Raw genomic sequence first — 16967 nt, forward strand, 5'->3', positions numbered from 1 at the left:
GGCGAGGATGCGCGGAGGGGAGGCGGCTCTCTTCGGTGCCGTAACAAAGAAGCGGAGAAAAAAGTAACGGTTCTGTGCGCTCTCTGCCGCTCGTAGACGAGGGAATAACCGGCGATATTCTGCAATCCGAAGGACTTTGTGTGCGGCGCCGGGATGCGCGGCAGGAAATTAACTCCGACGGGAATGGTTTCTCTCAAAGTGCCGCGACAGGATTGGAGGAAATGTTTCTTTTCTGGCAGCTGAAATCCCTCCTGCGGACGCAGCGAGGGCTGCCGAACGCACCGGGGACTTTTGCGGAGACTTAAAGCAGATGCCGGCGTTAATACCGGAATGACCTTGGGATCGGTGTGTGTGGATCCCTCACTTCCCCCCGCCGGGCTCCAGAACTCTCGGCTGAAGGCGGTTCTGGCATTTCTGGGGCCTTTCGGAAACCGCGAGTGTGTACAATTAATTACCTGCCTAACGATTCCGGAACTAATCGAGCATTTACTTAAAACTGAACCCAGAAGATGCTTTCTGTTAATGTTTGCTTTCTGCCCAGCTGCAAATACAGTGAGCAAGGTAACGTCCTGCAATTAGAAGAACGATTATTTTAAGCGGTTATTTATCACGCCGATCACCTATAAACGGAGGAGCCCTAAAGCCACGTAGAAGATGAAGCAGAACAGCAGGATGATGGAGTAGTAAACAATGGCAGCTTTTCTGGTCAAATCGGCGTTTCGTTAGCATCGCAGCAGAATGCGGATGGAAGTTTCTGTCCCTGTGGTGTGGGGGTTTGTGAAATGATTCAGGTGTTGCTACAGAGGTGAGCGCTGCCATGGCCGGACCCGTGAACTCCTGAGCGCTGGGCTCTGCTACAGCAGAGCTCCCAAAGATGATGATTTTAAATTGCCGTTGCTGAAATAGAATTCAAGAGGATTTATTTTGTCTGTGGGGACCTTGAGGTATGCTTCTGGCATTGATAATTGTAACAGATGATAACTGTTTAAAGGGATTGTGAACACTGACAGAAGTCTCCAAATTCTATTCTTAAAGCATTTTGATCTTTAAATGAATAGACGCAATCTTCCTCGTTGTTTGTGAGATGTATGCTTGCTTCCTGGGCAGTCAGAGGACAAACCTGCCTTGTCCCCCGCCCGCCTCCCTCCAAATAAAATTCATTATTCATACCCAAACAGTGGTGAGTCTGTTGGAATTAACCTTGACAAAAGTGTTTTCCTTACCTTCCTAACAAATAGCGTGGATAAGACGGAGTGCCATCTCCCAGACGGAGACAGAAAAGGCAGCGTTAGATGATGAACTTTTTCCTTTACTCTCAAGTCACTCTGGTTTAAACTGAGACGTTAAAAGATGACCTCTAGCACCTGCTGGTCCAGGAACCCTGAGCTGTGCCGAGGTTCCTCCTTCCCTCCCTCCTCTCACCCCGCTGTGTTCCAAAGTCAATGACTTTCTCAGGAAAATAAAAGTCAGATATTTCCCCTCTCTCCCTCCCCCCGCCACTCACCCTGGGGAATGAAGGTGTCTCTTCAGTTCTTCAGTTTTTATTTCCCTACTTCATGGTACCTGCTTGCTTTAGAAGTGCCTTGTGTTTGCTAAGGATTGGTCAAGAGCACTGGAGCAACTGATCAGTGGCCTTTCTCTTTCTGGCTTTTTTTTTTTTTTTTTTTCCCCCCTTCTTTCTTTCTTTCTTTCTTTCCTTAAAGCTAAGGCGTGCCAGAGGTGATGCGCTGATGCTGAGGAGCATCAACAGCTGTGGGACAGTAGAACCCTCCCAACTGTAAGCGCTGCCAGCAGGAGAGACCGTGGGACACTGGAGCAGTCTGGCTGCTGCTGAGCGGGTCACCTGCCTGCTGCCTGCAGTCACAGTGATCCCACCACAAAACATGAACCGGTCGCGATGGTTTGAATGGAGGACTCTGAATATGAGCGGTAGCGTGGTGAACCTGTCTGAGCACCTCTCCTGCCCTCTGGGATTTGGTCACTACAACGCAGTCGACATCTGTATCCTCGAGACAGTTGTTATCGTCCTGCTCACCTTCCTGATCATTGCGGGTAACCTGACTGTTATCTTCGTTTTCCACTGCGCCCCACTTCTGCACCATTACACCACCAGCTATTTCATTCAGACCATGGCCTACGCCGACCTTTTTGTTGGAGTTAGCTGCTTGGTCCCCACGCTGTCCCTGCTTCACTACTCAACAGGCGTCCACGAGTCCCTGACGTGCCAAGTTTTCGGATACATCATCTCCGTGCTGAAAAGCGTGTCCATGGCATGTCTGGCTTGCATCAGCGTGGATCGCTATCTCGCTATAACAAAGCCTCTCTCCTATAATCAACTGGTCACACCTTGTCGCTTGAGAATCTGCATCATTTTGATTTGGATATACTCTTGCCTGATCTTCTTGCCTTCCTTTTTCGGCTGGGGAAAACCTGGTTACCACGGAGATATTTTTGAGTGGTGTGCTACCTCCTGGCTAACTAATGCCTACTTCACTGGCTTTATCGTCTGCTTACTGTACGCTCCTGCTGCCTTTGTCATCTGCTTCACGTACTTCCACATCTTCAAGATCTGCCGGCAGCACACCAAAGAGATCAACGATCGGAGGGCTCGGTTTCCCAGCCACGAAGTGGACGCTGCTGGGGAGACGGGGCACAGCCCTGACCGCCGCTATGCCATGGTGTTGTTTCGGATCACCAGCGTGTTCTACATGCTGTGGCTTCCCTATATCATATACTTCCTGCTGGAGAGCTCTAGGGTGTTGGAGAACCCCGCGCTTTCCTTCTTAACAACGTGGCTTGCTATAAGCAATAGTTTCTGCAACTGTGTGATCTATAGCCTCTCCAACAGTGTTTTTAGGCTGGGATTACGGAGACTGTCAGAGACCATGTGTTCATCTTGCACGTGTTTAAAGGACAGGGATGTACAGGACCCTAAACCAAGGAAACGGGCTAATTCCTGCTCCATTTAAAGAACACCGGCGCGTGCCATCAGATGTGGAGCTTTGATAGCGTTTGCTGTATCTGGGAACTTACCAGAGGAGAAATGTTTACTTGAATAGTTTGCTATGCTGTTAGAGATGAGTTGAAAAGTGCTTTTGGGAAAGAAAAGGCTGCGGTAAGAGGGGTCGCTGGACTCTGACTGTAGCTCTGAAATTGTGAGCAGAGCCATTCAGCAGAAACAACAGAGAAAGTCAGAACTTAAATCTTCCAAAGGGCATGATGCAGCTCCTGCATGGCAGGAGAGTCCTCACAAAATAAACGAGTTAGTTACTACCTTCTCTTTTCTCCCTCGTAGAAAAGTTGTCTTACTATCTTTGTGTCAGAATATACTGTAGCCTTCTGAATTTAAGTATATTTACGAGGAAGCAATCAACTACACAGTAAGTGGCTATCCGTAAATTATATTCCTGAGGACTTGCAGTAGATGTTGCAGATCAATAACCAGCTCTGTCTCTGCTCACACCTGGTACCACTTTCAGTTACACAGACAATCTGCAGTGCAAACAACCTACGCAGGGCGTGATGCTTTTGGATAAAAGGGCACATTCTGCTACAACCAAACCTCCCCCTCTCATTTCCTTTTATTTCCACCCCCTCGGCCCCTTCCATCCCGTGCATCTTTAGATCCCATCGTGTTGCAGGGGTTTCGTTTGAGGGCACCTACGAGGTAAGCTGAGTAACTGCAGCTGCCCGCCTGTAAGGACTTCTTCTGTCTTTCATTCTCTCGATCCTGCTAAATTAGCACACAGTGTTGATGTGATGTCCTTTAGGGTGTACTAAAGCTTTTCCCTTATTGTCTACACAAATAATCCTAACGCAGATATGGTATTTGCACACAGCAGTGCGCATCACTGCTTAGAAAATTAAAAATAAGTCACGAAACCTTTTCTTTTGGAAGTCTAGCTTACTGTTGTGGCTGCCAATCCTTTGTGTGAACCTAGCTTGCACATCCTGTATTCTTTTCAGATTACTTTTTTTTTTTTTTAAGAGAAAATGTAAGCTGTGGTCTGTGCCTAATGTTTTCCTAGCACATGGGATAGGTCATTGCTACAGAATTAAAACACTGCACTCATTTTAAGAGAAATCCTTCTGTGCAGTTGTTGAATAGATGTTTGTCAGACAAGCTCTTGGAGAAGGTGAACAAGGCAGTTTGGTATGAAATACAGGCAATGAGCTTCAGTATTTCCTTTTGTAGTGAACTGACTTTCAGGTCCACTGAATAAATCTTTTTTATTTCGCAAGGGCAAACATTGGGTTTGTGAAATAAATTGCCAGGGGTTCAGATGCATGCCAGTCGATGAAACAAATTATTATTTTGAACCAAATGTAATTTTCTTAGATGGTTATTGGCTTTTAAAAAAGGCCCAATTATTGATTATTGGTGCCTTTTAACACTGCACTATGATTCCTCCTTTCACCAAAACGCATATGTAATATCGTGCCTATTACTTTTTGTAATGGAAGCTAACCACGTTTGCACACTTGTGGTTTGACTCTAGATCTCCCGTACTGATGTACTCTCTGTTTTGTGGAGGTGGTTCTGAACCCCTGTACGTTTCTAAACCTGTAAGAAAGATGAAACTATGGAATAAAGTAGTATTATGTATATCAAACCCAGCCTGATTGTAGTTCCCTGATGTTACACTCTCTTCTCTGTGCAAGTTCTTCTGGGTTCCAGTGACCTTCCGAAGGACTTTGGAATTGCCCATTTAAAATCCCGAACTAGGACTGCTTGCTTTCTGTCCTCACTGTTTGTACGCTGGTTTCTGTCATCACACAGCCTTTAAAGCAGATTGAAATATGACTTGAAACATTCCTCTAGCTAAACCGAGCTGTTGCTGATGATTATCCCTGACAGATACTGTGGAGAAGCAAGTAGCGTTCTTTGCATGTACTCATGTCTGTGGCAATGTGTGTATTGCCTTCTTTAGAGAAGCTGCTGTTTATTTCAGAAGTCTCCTTGGCTGCTCCAGAAGGTTGTTCAACCCTGTCTCACCTCAAAAAACCAGGCCTGTATTTGTGCTCTCTGTGGTGATGTACTTACTTTCCTGCCTGGTTAGGTTCTTGGTGCACAAGATTTGGCCAACAAGTGGGGAAATGCCTCATTCCTCCCAGCTCGCGTGGTTGGTTTCAAGCCAATGAAATAGTTATGCATTTGTGCTCAGGGCTTTGTTGACATTTCCAGTAAGAGGTTTCGGCGTGACCTTTGGAAATCCAAGGAGAGTTCTAGGAAATCCTTGTAGCTGACCGAACCTTTTATTAAAAAGAAGAAACCCAACTTGAAGGCACCAGGTGCATATTTATGCGGTGCTGTAGCTTGGAGCATGTTGAGATTCACGAGCTAGCTCATTTGTATCAGTTGAACCCTGCTGAACCCTGCTTGTGCAGCCCCGTAGGATTGGTGCAGCAGCCCATGGGCAGGCAGCAAAACCTCTCCCCCATGTGCTGAGCTGGCACGTGGCACTTCCCTGGGACCTCAGGCTGGCGTTGAAGGGACAGGACCTGGCAGAAATCCCCTACTCTGCATATGAATTGTAGGTACCCAGGTTCCTTGCTTTCTTTTTCTTTGAATCTCAATATAACAGTGGTGCAAGAGCGCTGACTTGCGTATCTGAAGCCAGAATTTCACTCACTCCAGCCCGTTCTGTGTAAACCTGGAGTATGTCAAATTATCCGCAGCCAAGTTCAAGCCTTTGCTTCCTGGTGCTGTTCCCTAGATGACGGAATTTGACATGGTGATCAGTCACATGAATTTTTAAATTTAGTAAGTGTGTTTCATTTTCTTGCAGTGCTTTTTAAACTCATGATTTCAAATGTTATCGAAGGGAGGTTTGTTGCTGTTTTACTGATGCTGTCTGAAGACTCCAGCTGGTGCTGAATTCTCTTCCAGAAATGATAGGGCTGGATGTTTTGGTGGGTTTAAAAAAAGTCCAGTAGAAATTTCACTCTCCTGACCTGTCAGTTTTGATTTTCAGTCTGTCTTTATTATATAAAGTTTCATGATCTTGTATTAAAAGGCAAGAGAACCCCAGTTGTGCAGTGGCAGCCAAAGTGCCACCAGAAAAGCGACTTTCTCTTCACCGAGTACCACGTGCTGCTTTATTTCCTGAAACAGCCAGGTGATTTCCCCTTAAAATACTCTTTACAGAGCAAGAAAATGGTGGTCACGAAAAGCATAAGGCGGTGTTTTAAATGCTTTCTTATTGATTTTCTCATAGTAAGATTTTTTTTTCCCCCACTTCTGCTTACAAACACATCTTGTGATTGTACTTGGTAAAGCACGAGGTGTCATGCTAGGTTTATTTTTGGGCAGAATCTTTGTGTGTCCTCTGCTGAACAGTTCACTGTTCTTTAATGAGCCACCTTTTGTGGTACAGTTTATGAAGACCTTTTAAAAATAGCATTTATTTTGTTCTTCCAAATATTTTACTTCATTACTGTTTGCCAACTGAGTATCTGTAGCTGTGCTTTATTTTCACCCTCAGCAGAGCTAGTAAAAATGGCTTTTTTTGGTAAATTGACATGCCAGTCAATATTAGAAATTGGTTGTTGAGAATCATGGATCGACACAATGATTTGCAGTTTCATTAGCTTATCATTCTGCATAAGACAAGCAGAGTTTCAATACGAACAAAAGACAGTTGCTGTGACGGGATATCAAGTTGATGGGAAATGAATTAGTTTGTATACTATCCCACAGCTGGTTCTCAACATGGAGCTCTTTCATCTTTCCATATTACATATTGATTCTATGATTCTTTGATACACTTGTAGCCCAGCCAGCACATCTATGGATTTTTGTGCTGCTATTTGAATGTCTGTATTCTGCCTTGGGGTGCTGCTGCAGTGGGAAGAAGCCTTTGCCAGCAGCAGCTCGGCTGGCGCTGCCTTTGCAGGGAGGGAGGAGTGTGCGATGTTTGCTAAGCCAAATACAAAGCTCAAATAAAACCTGTTTTTTTCCCCCTATTTAACCTATACATCTCAATTTCTTTGTAGTGTATACTGACTACTTTCTCCATTCGATAGCCAGAAAATCCTTCCAGAGGACACAAGCGGGGCTCCACGGGCCTGAGGCGCTAACAGGGCAGTGCATGAGCAAAGGAAAGGCTGCTGAGGGCACTCTTCCTCAGCAGAGCCTTAAGGAAACACTGCCAACCACTCATCTCACCTTCACATCCACCATTTCTCTGGGCGTTTCCTTTATCAAAGTACTGCGAACGACACGGGCAAGTAGAAGGAGGCCCTCGTGCTTTCAGCTGTGCTGGCAGCAAGCTGGGAAATGCTATTTGAGGCCATGGAAATGCCTGCAGATCTTTGGGATTTTATCACCATCTTACCCTGCCTCCTGCCAGACGTAACCCTCCTGAGAAGGATGTGGCAGAAACACTGCGGGCGTTTCGTGCTCATCACCCTGCAGCTCGCTGTGAGCAAAGCACAGATGGTTCTGATTGAAAGGAAGCTTCTATACATGTAGTGATTGCCAGGAAAAGAGATTTTACTTTGGTATTTGCCCCGGCCCGTAATCTAAGTTTTGTGAGCTTAGAGCTTTTGTGATATTAGAAAAATGGACAAACTGAAGTTTTTGAGGAGGTTCAGAGATGTCAGCATTGAGGGCATTTCTGCATCTTGACGATACTGCTTTTTGTTTCTGCCTTTTCTTGGCATGGAATACATCTGCCTGTTGTCTGGTTTTTCTTCTGTAAATTATTTGAATAAGCTCAAATGCTTCACGGATGAAGTCCAGGTAATGAAGTATTTGCATGACAAGTTGGACTTGGGAAAGTGTGATGGAGTGACAGAGAGACAACGAGGTGCATCACTCATAGAGCATGCAGGTATTTCACATTTCCCGTGCGTTAGGTAGGAGAGTCTTTGAATACCTGCATCCAGTGAAGGTTTCTGCCCTTGAATGATCTCTCAAGTGTTATTTATACTTGGGCATGTATTATTTAAAAGCTGCTCTTGTGTGATGTTTAAATTTATGATTGTAAATGGACAGATGATGTTTCCAGCGCTCAGGCGGATCTGTTCTGACCTCTGCAAGAGGTCTGCTGCAGCCCCAGGCTCTTAATGCTTATTAACTGGTGGCAGCATGCAGCTTCTCGTTAGCAGCTGTACCGGGGTGGTGGGGCTGGGAGCTGTGCAGGGAGCAGGAGCTGCTGGGGCCTCGGCTGGGCTCTCCTGGTACGCTGTGCAGGGCAGCCAGCCTGGGGCTTTGGGGGCCAGGCACTGCTTGATGCTGCTGTGGTACTGGATGTCTGTGCTTTATTTGTGCTTAAATGACGAGCATCAAATCTTAAGGCGTTTGTGTCCTTTTGCAAGATGTATTCCCTCCTATTTCCTATCCCTATGGATCCTTTTCAACGCAGCTTGCCATTTAAATCTCTGATTCATGCTCACTGACTAAACCTGGGGCGGTTTAAATTGTTCCAGCAACAGGATGAAGCAGGGCCCTGCCTCGCCTCCTTTCCCTCAGCAGTACTGGGCTCCTCTGTCATCCCACCCTGCACCCTGAGAGCTGCGGGGGCTCCTGTTGGACTGGGCTGCATGAAGGTGATCTGCCCCAAAAGCGGTGGGACAGGTTGCTGAAGACAGCAATGCTTTCCATGGCCTCAGCAAGGTTTTTGCAGGAGGCTGTGGGTTAGAATCTTTAATGGCAAGCAGTAAGTTAAAAATAAACATTTCAAGGAGAGATCCGTGTGATGAGAGTAATGAGTTGTTGTTAGGTCAGGAACAGATTGGTCTCCTTTCCACCTGTGCCCTCAATAGGGGAGCAGGATCATAAAATAATCGCGTTATAACCAGGCAGATTTTTGGCTCTCCGGTTTCTATAATGCTCATGCAGCTTGTATGCATATACATACGTGTACGCTTAAGGATTGCAAATGGTTATAGAACAGCAGGTTTCTGTGGGAGCTTTCTCTGTTTCAAGGGCTTTGAGGACTGCTTTGTGGCTGCAGTCAGATAAATGCAGTCTGTGCTGAAACAACCAGAGCCAAACCAGCAAGCAGGCTGTCAGGGAAAGGCCTTTACCCCCATGCTGCTGTCTCTGGAGTACTGGCTACTTAATGTTTTCCGGGCAGTAACTCGGAGTGGTTTATGAAGATGGCATAAAACATTAAAAAAAGTCTAATAAATACAAACGTAATTCCATGCTATCATGACAAAATTATTTTTAATATATTTAATTTTTTAACTCAGGACTTAAGGAGACCACACTTTCTGGTATCTAGCATCTCAGGAAGAAGCAGTTAATTAGTATCATTTGCTGACTTTGCTTTATTTCTGTGCTTGATCTCTGCCTTTTTTAAATTTTATTTGAATACAAATTTTAAATTCAGTTTTGCTGATACTTAGATGTGTTCTTCACTTCTGTAAAAGCCTTTACGAGGATAGGAGAGGGAGCTTCAGAGGAGCTGTGTCTAGTCCTAGGTCTACTTAAGATGTATTCTGTGCTATCAAAACAAAGTTGCTGCTGTACCTTTTTTACTAGAATTCGGGTGTTTTGGCAGCAAGCCTCAAGCACAGGTGCCAGATTCTCCCAGCTTTTTCTTTTGGGCTGAAATATGATGTGTCACTGCTTTTATTTGTGAATTTACACGTAAAGAAACTGTTTGGGTGGTGAATTAACATTTTGGATGGGATTTACGGAGATACTTTCTCGTTTTTGTATTTCCTTCAATTTTGCTGAGAGTATACGAGGGTTATTGCTGAAGTGCAGCTGGAGGTGTTACCTGTTTTCCTCATGCATTTGCAGTTCCTTTCTCCTGAGTTCTCAACTCAGCACTTCTGGGGGGACAGTATGGTCGTGATGGTTGGGCATTGATACGGTTGTGCTTGGTGGTCATCTGATTTGATGAATCTGCTGCATTAAGTGCTTGTAATTTTAAAAATGAAAGTCACAGCAGAGTGCTCCTATGATGCTGATTTTGTCTGTGGTAGAAAAACAGATTTATAGCAAGCCAGAAATGTTCTACATTGGTAAAAAGAGATTTGGAATGCGACGTAGGTGAGGAATATCTGTTTGTGATTTATCTGGGGTAAGATTTAAATTTGGGAAGGCAAATGAGATTTAAGAGAGAAATGTAATTATTGATCCTGTAGAAAAGCAGCCCTGACTTTTCAGCTGGCTGTGGAACAAACAGTGTCTGTGTCCTATCAGGAAGAGGTTCTGGGTTACTGTAAGAAGTATTAGGGAAGTTTTAGTTTAATAAACAACAGCTGATCCAAAAGTGGTGAGACGTTTGTAGTTATAAAGAAGGAAAGAAAACTGTTAGCATCAGTACCATCAGCATGAGGTTTCTGATTCAAACAGTGTAGTTATAGATCTCTTGGACAATTAAACTACTAACTAGTAGATTCTGAATTAAGCGAGAGCCTGTGCTCTCTATCTCATCTGCACTCTTCTGGGCTAGTTTCTTTCTCTGTGTGTGAGATCAGCCAGGCAGGGGAAAGCAGGGCTGTCCTTTTCTGCCCAGTTCTTTGTTGGCCATCTTGGAGCAGCCAAGCATCATCACTGTTGGAGCTGCTGTTGTGGTGGAAGAGGAACTCGTCATGTGGAGGAGAAGAAGAGTTAGTTGACACCATGCCAAGACTGAAAATCAGAAAGATGAGAGGAGTGCGACTTTGAATTGCAAAAGAGAAGTATGTGTTTTAAGGGATCTGTTGTTTGCTTTCAACCTCCAGCTTAGCTTAAGCATTCTGAAACCATATTAACCCTGCTGGTGTTTTCACCCGCAAAATGCACTGAGCAAGAAATGAAGATGCAGAACGTTTCCTGTCATCCCTCCATTGCCAAGGGTTATTTCATGTGAACTCCCTCCCTCCCAGGGAATATAATGGAAGCTGGGCCTGGTGTTTTCCGGAGCCACTGCGGACAGCTTCAACATTTTGACCTATCACTGGAATCTTTCCTGCTCTGAGATTTATGAGCTCTCAGAGGCTCTGCTGTTGGCTGCACCTATGTGAGCTCTGGCTCATCAATGACAAGAAAGGTGTTGGAAGTATCATTCCACCAAATGGATTTCTTGTGTTTGATGGGCACGCTGAGGGCTGGGCAGTCATTGGCTTTGTTGTTACGTTCCTTGGCTGAAAGATGGCAGCCTCTTTGGGTGCCTTGGTCCTCAGTGCCATCTTGGCCATCCTGCTGTGCAGGCGCTGGGGCAGCAGTCACTGGAGGGAGGGCACAGTGGCCTCCAGGACCTCAGCCAGCTGCTCTGGAGCATGGATCCGTGATGTTTGTGCCGGTGATGGTTCTCTCTTGGTTTCCTCGTTCTCCATCTGACTGAGGTAGGCACCATATTGCAGAGCAGCCAGGCCGTGTGCTGCCAGGTGCCAATGGAACCCAACTGGCACAGCCTGGGTTCCAATGGGAGATGGAACCCACATGTCATGGTGGTGACATCCCTGCCTGGTGGTCCAGATGCTGTAGGCAGTCCACTACAAAAAGGGCTTCTAACCCTATCTAAACAACTTTTTAAAATGCAGGAATGACAAAAGCAGTGAGGCTAACAGCAGGATTCCACAGTGAGCAAGGCCTTGATGGGCCATTGGTAAGGTTAGAGTGTTCCTCTTGTAGTCACCAGCATGTCATTTTTTTTCTGGAATAACACATTATTCATTCAAAAATAAAATCCAGCATCCAAACAGGACTTCTGTGGAACCAGGGCTGATATATTTAATGGAGTTGGAAACAGCATCTAGTTTGCTCTGCCCATCAGCATATCTCCACAACTGGATGTTCTCACCTCTACTTCTCGTAGAGAGCTTTCATCCCGCCCCTTTCACTGCAATTAGACTTTCTGTAATTAAACTTTCTGCAATTAAAGTTGTTACATATGGTTTGCCTCTAAGAACACATTCACATTTTCTTTAAAACCAGCATCAGTAATAACTGTTCTGTGAATAAAACTGTTGTTTAAGGTATGTTTGTGTTTTTTCTCTGCTAAGTTCCACATATGAGTGTTAGTGCTTTGTCTTGCTTGTTCTTACTGAATTTACTGAACTTGTGGAAACCGTAGACTATGGGAATTCTTATTTTTCTTGCATACAAAGAAGTTATTAATAGAAGAAAACCAATATGCTTATGTATTGCAGTATGCGGTATTTTCAGCAGGATTCCCTTTTGCAGTTTCTAAAGCTGGCAGCTTGTTACAATTATTAATTACAGATATTTTGGTCTAATTCTTCATTCCTTCTGCAAGCAGAATTCGTATTGACTTTGGAAGAATCTTGGAATACTAAGGAGCCTCTGCTCAGGTCTCTCTATTCAGGTGGCCAGTAGTATGGAGAGCACTAGACTTGTGATGTTTAGGCAGGTACACGACATGACTCATGTCTAGCTCCATTACAGTGGAGACAAATGCATCAGCAGCATTACTAATGAGAACAGAAGAATTGCATAATAGAAGTATGCATCTGTGTGTGTGTGCTGAACTGAAAACAGTATGTTAAAGTATGTTCAGAAATGTCACATTTCTCATCTCTGTGAAGTGAAATGGCTAAAATGCTTATTTTATACATTGTGCATTTTTTACATTATTTTATAAGCTTACTGAGAAACTTAAAATATAGGTTATTACAGTAAAAACATGCTAATGTAACTCTGGAAAGTAATTGCGTTAGAATGTTGATTAAAATGTCTGAATTCCAAAGAGACTGGCGATGTTTTGTTACAGATTTGCTGAACGCTTGTATCCCAACCTATTCTGCATTGATTGCATTGCTCTTATTTTATGATTTAACAGTGCTTCCTGTTTTTCCTTAAAGTGAAATAAGATCGTATGAACAGAAAAGGCATTGTATAGCAAATTAATTCATTCGAGATTGTATCGTATTTTTCATTACTGCCATCTGATACTGTCTCTGTTGACTGATAGAATATTTGAACATTCAAAAATAGAGTTGAAATCTGAAACCTGGTGGTAAATGTACTCTTTTTTAATGGAAAAATAATTTTGTTTCATCTGCAAGACTGTGATCTTCTCTCTGTATCTGTATTGTTTACCATTGTGTAGGTTTCTTGTTAGACATTTAACATGGTTCCTTAACTCCTGCGACAAGAAGCCTTCTTACAGCCTCTGAGAGCTTTCTGCATAACAGAAGATTGGTGGTCACGCTTCAGTTTATTATTTGTGCCTTCTTCATTGTCTGCAAGAAAATAATCTCATGCGTACAAATCAAGTTCAGGTTATGTTTGTGCTTTCTCTTTGTTCAGCCTCGTCAGTTCTTATGCTCCGTTGCAGCAGCATCTCTGGCTGTATTTGAGTTGACCTGCTTTCCTATAAATCATTTTACTTCAAAAAATTCATTTTAATTCAAAAATTAGGGCAGCATTAGCATACATTGTGTTACTTTTATATTTGATTGTTCATGGAGTTCCGTGAATTCACAGTTAAGATTCAAAGCCTGAATTTAGTGTTTGCTGCCAGTAGATTTGTATCCTGTCTTGCTAACCACTGCTTATAATATTTAAAATAGTTATAATGTTAACATTTAGATAATGGAGCTTTAAATTTAGACCTGGTTCTTTACTTCTCCTAATATACTAGTGGTTTTTGTTCATCTTGGTTCTAAACTTACTTTTAACATTGACCAGAAAATATTCTTTTCTTGTTTTTATTTTGGTCTTGTTTTTGAAGATTTAGAGCCTGATCAGAAATGTAGCTGTAGGCTGTAAAATGGACAACCTTCAGTTTGCACGTTTTGTTAGTAGTACTGAATTCACAAGAGGTAAACGGCATGTAGGGCTGCATAGGAGTCTGTGCTGAGCTCTTTTTCACTCTGCCTTCTGTAGTTCTGCCTTTCAAGATTTGAGATCTCATGCTCATCCCAAACTTCAACAAGGAAACCAGAAGGTGGGACATTTTCAGACCTGTGAGGTAAATGCTCCTGGAGAATGCTCAGGGTGTGAGCACTGAATGTCGTACCAGCAAGGCAGAAGCTATGTGTGTTATGCTTGAGATGTGGTCCTGGATCACAGAACCAGCCTGAAGACACTGAATTTCTACTTTTTGTTTGAGTGGAGCCTTGTGCATAGGGCTGCTGTTAGGGCTTATCTAAAATGGGAGGCTGAGGAAGGATGTCTTTCTCCCACTGCACCACATGCAGAGAGCCCATCTGGGCACAGGCAGGGCTCCAGGGAGGGCTTGGAGCAGGGCCAGCAGGTGCTGCAGGAACCTGCACGCAAACACAGCAAATAGGAACGAGTGAAGCCTTGCAGCACCAGCAGTGCTTTTGGTGACTGGAGGATTGTCAATTATTGGCTTCTGGACTGATGCTCTTCTTAAATGTTTGATTAGTTAATTTATTTCTCCCATAGGACTGAGCAAGAGAGACGAGAGAAACTTCCACAGCCATCCTTGCCTATCTTTGTTCTGATTTCTAGCATTTTGGCATTTTTTTTTGTCTTTGAAAAGTCATTTTCTCAGACCTTAGAAGTGGTGGATGACTTAGGAAAACAAGAACCATTTCTCTGTTCTTTTCCTGGGGTACGGCTTCTGAAGTGGTTATCAGGCAGCAATTCCTGAGGCAAAAATTAAATCACATGGCTTGGAGAGCTTTGTGTATTGTGATATCTTTTTGGAGGATATAACAGAAACTGGTAAAACTGCACTTGGAGTACTGAGGCTTTAAAGTTAAGTTCCTGAATACTCATTTGGGCTCACTAAGCAGATCTGGCCTGATTTTTCAGGTCTGCTGAGCAACCTGGGTGCTTTCAGTCTTTTCCAGCAAATGATGCTCCAGGAAGAATCTGCGTTGTGTTGTTCTGAGAGCGTGGTGTGAATGGCAGCAGTGTGGCTGGGGATGAAGAGCTGGTGTAACTGAGCAGGCTGAATGCTTCCTGAGCCCATGGCTGGGTCCTTCCTGCTGGCTGCAAGAGCAACAGAGCCCGGCGGAGTCGTGGTGTGCCAGCATACGTGTTGTTCAACACTTGGGTGGGATCAGGAGGGTTAAATGGCCTTTCTGAGTATAGATATTGGTATAAAATATTTGTATATTACTTCTTCCAGTTTAAATTGGGAACTGGAAGTCTCTAGGGCACAAGCAATTAATACTTAATGAAGAGCAGTTGCGAAGCAAGTAAGTTTTTGTTGATGAAAACATTTCAAAGACATTCAGAGTTGTAATTGGAACTGGGAGCATTTTCAACTGGGATGAAAACGTGTGGAAAAAAGAAATCAAGAGAAACAAAGACTTGTTGCAAGCTGTTTTCCACTGTTTTCTTATTGAGGTGTACGTGCTGTATTCTCATTGGTCTTGCTGGGCAGTGTCATATTGAAATGTATTTCTGGAGTGGGCTGCTCTTGGGGCAAACACCAGAAGGCAGGTATTACCACTGTGAATACATGTATCTGCAGTTAGTATGGTGGTGTTCCTCAGCTTCTCCGTTTTGCAGATTTTGTCGACAGGTTTTTATCGTTAGCCTCTCGCCCTGTCTGTGCAAATGCCTCAGGCCTTCTGCCTCCCCGTGGGAGCAGCTAAGGCCCGGTGCTAACAAGGAGACAGCAGGGTGCACTTATTTTAATAATGATTAAAGCCCAGCTGACCCCCAAAGTAAAGATTACAGATCTCTGTGTGGAAGAGTAAGCTGTGATGCCCTTTCTGGAAGAAACGGAGGGTAACTAATTTGAATGCTAGAAAATAATGTACTTTTCCTCAAAGTGAGCTATGGAGAAAAAATGGGAATGAGGACAGCTTGTTCAGAGTTACCTGAATTTCAGGCAAAATCTGTGTCACAAAGAAGAATGTTAGCAAAATGTAAGCAAGGGAGATCTTGTGAAGGACATTACCTTTCCCTACTCAGAGTAACCCATGAGTCATCGACGTAGTATTCAGGGATGGGGCCCTGGGCAGCCCGGGCTGGTATTAAATGTAGAGGTTGGTGTCCCTGCATGTGGCAGGGGGTTGGAGATTCATCATCCTTGAGGTCACTCCCAACCCATGCCATTCTGTGAACATGCAGGTGTCATCCATATGTGTTAGGAAGCAGCTAGCTATTCACAGGCACAAGAAATTAGCAGCTTTACGAATCTGTGCTGCCCAACAGTGATTGCAGAAGCAAGGAAAAATGTAATTTAGTGAAAATAATGGGTCTGAAGTCATTAATTTTCCATTTCTGTCATGACAGTCATAAACAGTTTGTCTACAAGTAGGATGGGCAGTGTGGAGCAGCTCTGTGTTAGGTGATGATTGGAGAGCATCCCTTCCTCCTGTCCCTTGAGATCCAGAAGGAGGGAGGCAGGAGCCCCACACAGGCTGGGTGGGGGTTTATTTCCATAAGAAACAAGACTAGAATCTATCAGAGTGCATCACTGGTAGTGATGTATTGGTGAGAGCAAGTTCAATGAGAAGCTGTCTTATGCATTTACAGGGTAACATTGTCCCTGTAATTGGGTGCTGAAAGCTGGCCTTGTTATTTGTTGTAACGAATGCCATAGAAATGACAAGATAAGGAAGCCAGGTCATGAAGTGATGATGAAGCCTTTAAAATAGATTTAAAACAGAAACAATACACACAGATGCTTCCAATTACAAGATGATGCTTGAATGGTATCAGTGCTTATGTGCAGTTGGCAGGATGAAAGTTACTGTCATGGAACATGTGTTCAGCATGTAGACAGAGTTTTGTAGAGCCTCCTCACCTGATTTTTTAAAGCAGTACTTGAGGATTTTCTTGCCTTTTCAACACAGAATAGTTCAGTACAGCCTTATGTTGCCAAACACTACATGGTTCTACAAAGGAGACACAGGATGGTCTGCAGAGCTGAAGGGTGTTGAGGTCAGCAGGGTGATGCTGTCCTCAGTGGCACCTACCTGCCTAGGAAAGGCTGTAATATCAAATGTTCCTATTTCAGTTACAGTGAATAGTGTTTTATGTGCTATATGTGCCCATTGTGTAGGCATTTGTCTTAATTATAGTGGGTCACATTCTTCTCAGAAGTGAAATGCCAATATAATTTGCTTCT

The 16967-nt window shown here is 43.9% G+C and overlaps 2 protein-coding genes across 4 annotated transcripts in view; both read left to right on the plus strand.

Annotated features, from left to right (window-relative positions):
* The window catches only part of RABGAP1L (RAB GTPase activating protein 1 like), a 204856-nt gene that overhangs the window by 67126 nt on the left and 120763 nt on the right, over positions 1–16967 (plus strand). The gene's annotated exons all lie outside the window — the stretch shown is intronic.
* GPR52 (G protein-coupled receptor 52) lies at positions 1713–4613 on the plus strand. The gene has a single exon (XM_042874147.1). The coding sequence runs from the start codon at positions 1884–1886 to the stop codon at positions 2967–2969; it is 1086 nt and encodes a 361-aa protein (XP_042730081.1). The 5' UTR covers positions 1713–1883; the 3' UTR covers positions 2970–4613.

Source organism: Lagopus leucura, unplaced genomic scaffold (assembly GCF_019238085.1).
Source record: "Lagopus leucura isolate 7727_CA_CO unplaced genomic scaffold, USGS_WTPT01 Super-Scaffold_100009, whole genome shotgun sequence".
Lineage (NCBI taxonomy): Eukaryota > Metazoa > Chordata > Aves > Galliformes > Phasianidae > Lagopus > Lagopus leucura.